General features: G+C 41.0%; 1 protein-coding gene across 1 annotated transcript in view; it reads right to left on the bottom strand.

Moving 5' to 3' along the window:
- Window positions 1–7310, bottom strand: part of LOC122548258 — a 32120-nt gene that overhangs the window by 4366 nt on the left and 20444 nt on the right. Inside the window, exon 4 of the mRNA XM_043686787.1 lies at window positions 1762–1820. Within this exon, the coding sequence (XP_043542722.1) occupies window positions 1762–1820 (59 nt within the window). The remainder of the gene's footprint in view (window positions 1–1761; window positions 1821–7310) is intronic.

Here is a 7310-nt window from a genome sequence, read left to right as displayed (position 1 = left end):
CCTAGACAGGGGACGAAACGTTTGCAATAAAAACTTCCAGCTCGGCGAACAGAACCACAGCAATGAGCACCCAAGCTACAAATCTTTTCACAAACTTTAAGTGCTAGTTTTGCCAGAAACGCCCATTAATACACATTCAGGTTGGCACTATTAACACAACAAAGATTTCTTGTCATTATTTTTAGCTTTACCGGAGGTGATTGCTGACCCCGTGAAATCAACAGGCCTATGAGCCCCTCCCACCAGAGTATCAGACAGTCAGTGGAGATGAAAATGATGCCGAGGATATTTCAAAGAAAGCAAATGGGTTGGCAAAAGCAAACCCCTGATAAATGAGAGCAGTTTGTCAAGTGCAGTGATTGTGGAACGGGTTTAGAAACCCACAGATTCTAAGTTTGAAATCTAACCACACATTGAATCAATGTGAGCTGGTGAGTAATAAAACCAAACTGATTCACTGAGCCCCTTCAGTGATGGGGATCCTGCCACCCTATCTTCATCTCGCCGGCATGTCAGTAGGCTCATATCTCAGCGTGGATTATAAACTGGAGTGAGACTTTAACCCACAACCTTCTGAGAAGGAGGTGACAGTGCTCTGCCTGAAACAGACAGTCAACAATCAACATTGCTTGTGTGACAAGGAGTTATTTCCCATCAAAATTACAGTATACATCAACCCGGCATATATGACGACTTCATTTTCATGGTCCCAAAATTCCTGTTTTTGCATATACCTTGACCCCTCCCACCCACTTTTCCAGCCCCAAGATGCTATTCTGACATTTGGAGCCTCAATTTTTCTCTCCACAGATGAATGTTTTATTGACCTGTACTTTCTAACTGGGTGTAAGGGATCAGGGTGTAGGCAGACAATACAGGCTGTGCTGCAATAATATGCAGGAGTTTAAGACGTACCCTGCACATAGCTGACCCCCTAAGGTGATTGGTAAACATGACAACCACCACTTCTTCACTTTTATACTTGGCATATGAGTTGACTCTTCATTTCTGGAGATATGTTTGCAGGTTTTAAAGGTCAACTTCTACATGTGGCTAAAACAGTGTTAGTGTAGCATAGGGTCTGGTTGGAGATTTTCATGAGCAATCACTGCTGTTTAGGAGGAAGAATGGCTTTAAATCAGTGCCCAACACAATGACACGCCGCACAAAGACATTTAAGATGAGGTGTTCGTGTGGCTGTGCGACTTTACTGCTGAGTGTAATTGAGAGCAAAATTATTTTCTTCGGTGAATCATTACTGTTGATACAATTCCTGGATTGTAAGCTTTCTTTGATATCTTTTATTGTTTCCTTTATCATGCTCTCATCGAATCTCTCTGCTTTATTGTTGAAAATAGCTTTGTGATCAGTAACAATGCCGCCCTGGCTAAAAACATGAGGGAAGAGGAGAAAAAACAAAAATTATGTTTAATGCTAGTTACTGTTTTGTGACACTGGAGCAAGATCCAACAGATATAATCAATGGAGCTGAATTTCATCTGCCCTGTGCATTCAGCTCTTGAAGAACTGATATAAATAGGCAAATCCCGAGGGCAAATATTGGGATGATTCCAGTTACTTCGCCATTACTTCCTCTCAATGTTGTCCTCCTCCAACTGAAGCTTTAAACCATCATCATCCATCACAGAGCACTTGTTTGCATATCTGCACAGATTTCAATGAACATGATTGGCCTATATTGTTTTTATCACACATAATATAAATTTATCAGAACTTAGACTTGTGTTCCGAAATTGCTACCTTGTGATTGTGATCTCGACTGTTTGATATCTTTGAATATGTCCATAAACAAATTGCATCTGAAAGACATAAAGCAATTGGTAGATAAACATACTCCTGCATAGGTGTGTGAGACAGCAGATAAAGACAGGCGGAGGGAACAGTAACAGTTCGACACAGAGTACTCAGGTATGCTGTTTATGTAGAAAAGGATGAAGAATGGGATTTGAGAGACAAGTCTTTTAGAGAGAAGGGACAGACGTGATGTTCTAAATGGGGGAAAAGAAAAGGGAATGACCTCTGTTTAACATGTGTTATGGGCCAGGCCAGATGCATCCCCCAAACATTTCAAGAAGGTAGAATAGACCCTAATGTTTCTAGTTGTTTTAAGCAGGTGTAAGGTGGATATTCCAGGAGTGATGCAGCTGGTCAAATCACACAGTTTTAAACAAAACAGAATTTATTTACACACAAACAAAAGAAAACCGAGTTTAAATTAACATTATAGTTTGAAAACCCAGCAGACACGAAAACGCAAGTTAACAAAGAGTTGTTCTGATTTCCTGCAACATCCCCTTGGCAAAAAGGTAAATTCAAACACAGGCTCTTACAGGAGAGAGAGAGAGAGAGACGACAGAGAGAGTCAGACAGAAAACCTCTGTTGAATCAGGGACTCCTTTTTCCCTAGCCACTTTCTTTGCCCAGCTGCTTCACACAGACTCCTTGCTGAAACCAGAAAAAAACCCTGAACTGGGAGAACTGCTGCTCCCCTTTCGTTGTACAAGTGTTTTACAAAAAAAGTTCAATAGACCCGGCGGGTCGGTGTGGACTTGTTGGGCCGAAGGGCCTGTTTCCACACTGTAAGTAATCTAATCTCCTCTTCTGTCTGATACAGTGAGGTATTGTTTGATTTGCTACTTTTTCCTATTTACTTTTTCCCTTTACCGAGATAGGCCAAAGCATGTGTCCATTTTAGAAGTTATCAGTGGCTACAGGGATCATAATAAGTCACATGTATGATGATGCTGACATTTTGAACTTCATTTTTTTTAAGTGGGTTCGTAAAGGCAGAGGTTCCAATATGTCTGGAAATATCTGATTAGATTAGATTACTTACAGTGTGGAAACAGGCCCTTCGGCCCAACAAGTCCACACCGACCCGCCGAAGCGCAACCCACCCATACCCCTACAACCTAACACTACGGGCAATTTAGCATGGCCAATTCACCTGACCTGCACATCTTTGGACTGTGGGAGGAAACCGGAGCACCTGGAGGAAACCCACGCAGACACGGGGAGAATGTGCAAACTCCACACAGTCAGTCGCCTGAGTCGGGAATTGAACCCGGGTCTCTGGCGCTGTGAGGCAGCAGTGCTAACCACTGTGCCACTGTGCCATCCATAAGGAGAAAAACAATTCTAATTTGACTTTACCAAGATGCCTCCATTTGTCAAAACGTATAATATTTTCAAAACAATTTCTAATAATTGCCATTCAATAAAACTATATTAAATGTTTCCAATCTGTTCCTTAAAAGTTTGTGTACTTTTCAAAGTTCATGAAAGTTTCCGATGATCTGTTTGCCAGTTCAATAGAGAATTCCTGTTCTCTGTTTTTACTGTCATTCTGGCATAAATCACATTTCCTGTAATAGAGTCATAGAGTCATAGAGATGTACAGTACGGAAACAGACCTTTCGGTCCAACCCGTCCATGCCGACCAGATATCCCAACACAATCTAGTCCCACCTGCCAGCATCCGGCCGATATCCCTCCAAACCCTTCCTATTCATATACCCATCCAAATGCCTCTTCAATGCTGTAATTGTACCAGCCTCCACCACATCCTCTGGCAGCTCATTCCATACACACTCCACTCTCTGCATGAAAAGGTTGCTCCTTAGTTGCTCTTTTATATCTTTCCCCTCTCACTCTAAACCTATGCCCTGTAGTTCTGGACTCCCCCACGCCAGGGAAAAGACTTTGTCTGTTTACCCTATCCATGCCCCTCATGATTTTATAAACCTCAATAAGGTCACCCCTCAGCCTCCGACGCTCCAGGGAAAACAGCCCTAGTCTATTCAACCTCTCCCTATAGCTCAAGTCCTCCAACCCTGTCATCACTCTTGTGAATTTATTCTCAACTCTTTCAAGTTTCACAACATCCTTCCGATAGGAAGGAGACCAGAATTGCACACAATATTCCAACAGTGGCCTAACCAATGTCCTGTACAGCCGCAACATGACCTCGCAACTCCTGTACTCAATACTCTGACCAATAAAGAAAAGCATACCATACGCCTCCTTCACTTACTTATCTACCTGCGACTCTATTTTCAATGTGTTCGTACCTTATTTGCATTTGTAACAATAAACTATATACCTTAGGGCCCAATTTTAACAAACATTTTAAAAGGTATGTAACTTTTTAAGTGCTTTCAACAGCTTTCACGGTTTCACTTTGGACATCTGTTGAGATGAGCAATTATGAGATCAAATTGTTTATTTTGGGGGATTTACGTGCGCTTGGATGTAGTCCAGTTTTTATGATAAACTTGTGAATTCATATTATGTAAAGTGGATATGTTGTTGGGATGGGGATGGGTCAGAATGGGAGGTGGAGGATTGGTCGGGGATTGGTTGGAGGCTAATTAAAGCACAGGGGTGGGAGATGGAAAGGCAACTCAGGTTCCATCCCAATTCATGTCTCCTACAGAAAATATAAGCCGAGATGTCTTATTTAGGGAAATGTAGAAACAAAAAAACAGATTTTGATTTACAAAAACAATAACGATTCAGCCAATAAGTTCTCTCTCTAATTAAGTGAGATTATGGCTGATCTAATCATCCTCAATTCTGCTTTCTTATCTTGACCCCATAAACTTTACTCCGTTACTTATTAATCATCTATATATCTCAGCCTTGATTATATTTAATGACCCAGCCTAGAATGTCCTCTGCAATATATAATCCTACAGATGAGGCAGTCAGAGGTTGGGGAACAAGCAGGAAAGGGTAGTTGAGGTCATGATGAGAGCAGCCATGACGTTATTGCTATCCTTCCATCATAAGGTCAGAAGCAAGGATCTTTGCTCATTCTGCACCACTCCTGAAGCAGTCCAGCTCAAATACAGCAATGTCCAGGCTTGGTCTGAAAAGTGACAATTGCATTTGTGCCACATAAATGCCTGACAATGACCATCTCCAATAAAAACAATCTAGCCATGGTCCCTTGACATTGAACAGTGTTACCATCACTGAATCCCCCACTATCAACATCCTGTGAGTGACCATTAACCAGGAATTTAGCTGGACTCACCATATAAATACAGTGGCTACACGAGCAGGTTAAATGCTAGGAATACGGCAGCAAGTACCTTACTTTCTGACTCCCCACTGCCTGTGCACCCATGTTAATATTGGAGTGCAATGTTCACTGTGTTATTATTGTGGTGTAATGTTTCCTGTCTTTATAATGGGTGTAATATTCTCTAATATTTAAACAGAATAATAAAACTTGTTCATATTGGACTGTAACATTACTTGCATTAATATTGGAGCGCAATGTTCTCTTTGTTAGGATTAAGGCAAATTATTGCTGATACTGAAGCATAGTTATTATTAGGGTAGAATGTTCTGTATGTTAATATTGAGATGTAGCATTTCCCATGTTGATATTTAAGTGTAGTATTTCCTTTATTAAATTTATCATCATATTTCACGTTATTACTGAGTGCTGCCATATTGTTTAATTTTCAAAATAATTTGATGTCAGGCACTGAAACATAAACTAATAACCAGATAAATTATAAAACAGATGCAATTTACCAGGGACAGTTGGGTAATAATTCCCAGTACTGTCCTTCATATGGTATTTGGCAGGTACATTCATCACCATCCCAGGAACCTTCATATTTACACGGATTAACTGATTGACTAAAAGACAAAACATTTTATAATGAGGAATATAGTCATCCAGAATGAGGAATCACCAGATTGAAAATATTAACTCTGTTTTCTTCCCATAGATGCTGTCAGACCTGCTGAGTTTCTCCAGCAATTTCTGTTTCTGATTCAGATTTCCCATATAAGCAGGTCTTTGTTTTATTTGAGTGGCTCTTTGAAGGATCTATCCACCCAGTTCCACTCACTGGTTTAGTCTCCATAATCCATTTTGTTTTGTCTTTTCGTGCACATCTTTTTTTTCGGGCAGAATCCTGTAGGGGCCTGAATGACCTGAGCCTTGGTGTGAAATGTGGCAGAATCATGTGAAAAGTTCAATGAGGTTTAAATTGATGTCGGGAACAATTCGCAATATTTTAAAAATAACTTTAGGGTGTCAATGTGACGTTTTCACCAAGGAGTGAGGACTAAAGAATTAAAGCCAATTAAAGAGGGATTATTGCTTGGTAACAACCTTGTTTACATTGTTAAAAATCACACAACAGCAGGTTATAGTCCAACCGGTTTAGTTGGAAGCACACTAGCTTTCAAAGCAACGCTCCTTCACCAGGTGATAGTGGAGGGCTCGATCGCAACACAGAATTTATAGCAAAAATTTGCGCTGTGATGTAACTGAAATTATACATTGAAAAATTGACCGTCTGTTAAGCCTTTCATCTGTTAGAATACAGTGATAGTTTCACTTCTTTCATGTGTAAATCACAAAACCTTTTTTTTTAAGTTGCATGCTCAGGTTAGCTGTTAGCAATGGTGATAGCTAGACAATATGTTGAAGGTGTTAGCCCCCTGTGTTCTCTGTCTATGACCTGATGTTTAGATTGATTCTAATCTAAAAAGTGAGATAACAGAGTTTTACATAAATTCATGCAGTTTTTGAGTTCAGAGTTCGACATGAATGTATGCAGTTTTTAAGCAAAGTGCAATGTAACCCTGCAAGTACAAATTCACCCCACAAAATATATGTGTGCATGTCGGTCTTTGTCTGTCTGTGTGTGTGTGTGTCTGTCTGGGGTGGGGATTGGGGATTTGGAAGGCAGTAAAAGTCGCCTACATGAGAAGTACGTGGGATGAGGGCACGTAGGGAACTCTGAAGGACTGAATCCAAAGTTCTGATCAGTGTGTTTAATTCACGGGTGTGTTCTTTGGTCGGATCAGCTGGTAGTTGCCTGTAGTGTTCCTGGTTGTTCGGTTGTCGGTACACTGCCTTGCAGTAATCTGTTCTATTCTGAATGACAATGGCTCCTCCTTTATCTGCTGGTTTGATGACAATGTTGTGATTGGTTTTGAGAGCCTGGGTGGCATTGCGTTGTGAACGGATGATGTTTAGCTCCACCTTGTGGGTACGGCTGATGAATCTGGCATTTATATATTTCCTGACAGTTTGAGCATCCACGTCAAGCCCAGGACAGCGGCCCTCCGGTGGGGTCCATGTTGACACCTTCTTTGGTCGCTCCTCTACAGATCAACACACACACACACACACACACACACACACACTCACTCACTCACTCACTCTCATATGCATACACTCTCTCACACTCTACACACACACTTTCAAACAGTGTCTCTCAAACACACACTCTCTCAGATGCATAGACTGCCTTTCA

This window comes from Chiloscyllium plagiosum, unplaced genomic scaffold (genome assembly GCF_004010195.1).
Source record: "Chiloscyllium plagiosum isolate BGI_BamShark_2017 unplaced genomic scaffold, ASM401019v2 scaf_69, whole genome shotgun sequence".
NCBI classification, from domain to species: domain Eukaryota; kingdom Metazoa; phylum Chordata; class Chondrichthyes; order Orectolobiformes; family Hemiscylliidae; genus Chiloscyllium; species Chiloscyllium plagiosum.
The sequence above is the reverse complement of the archived record's forward strand: the minus strand, read 5'-3'. Positions and strand labels throughout refer to the sequence as shown.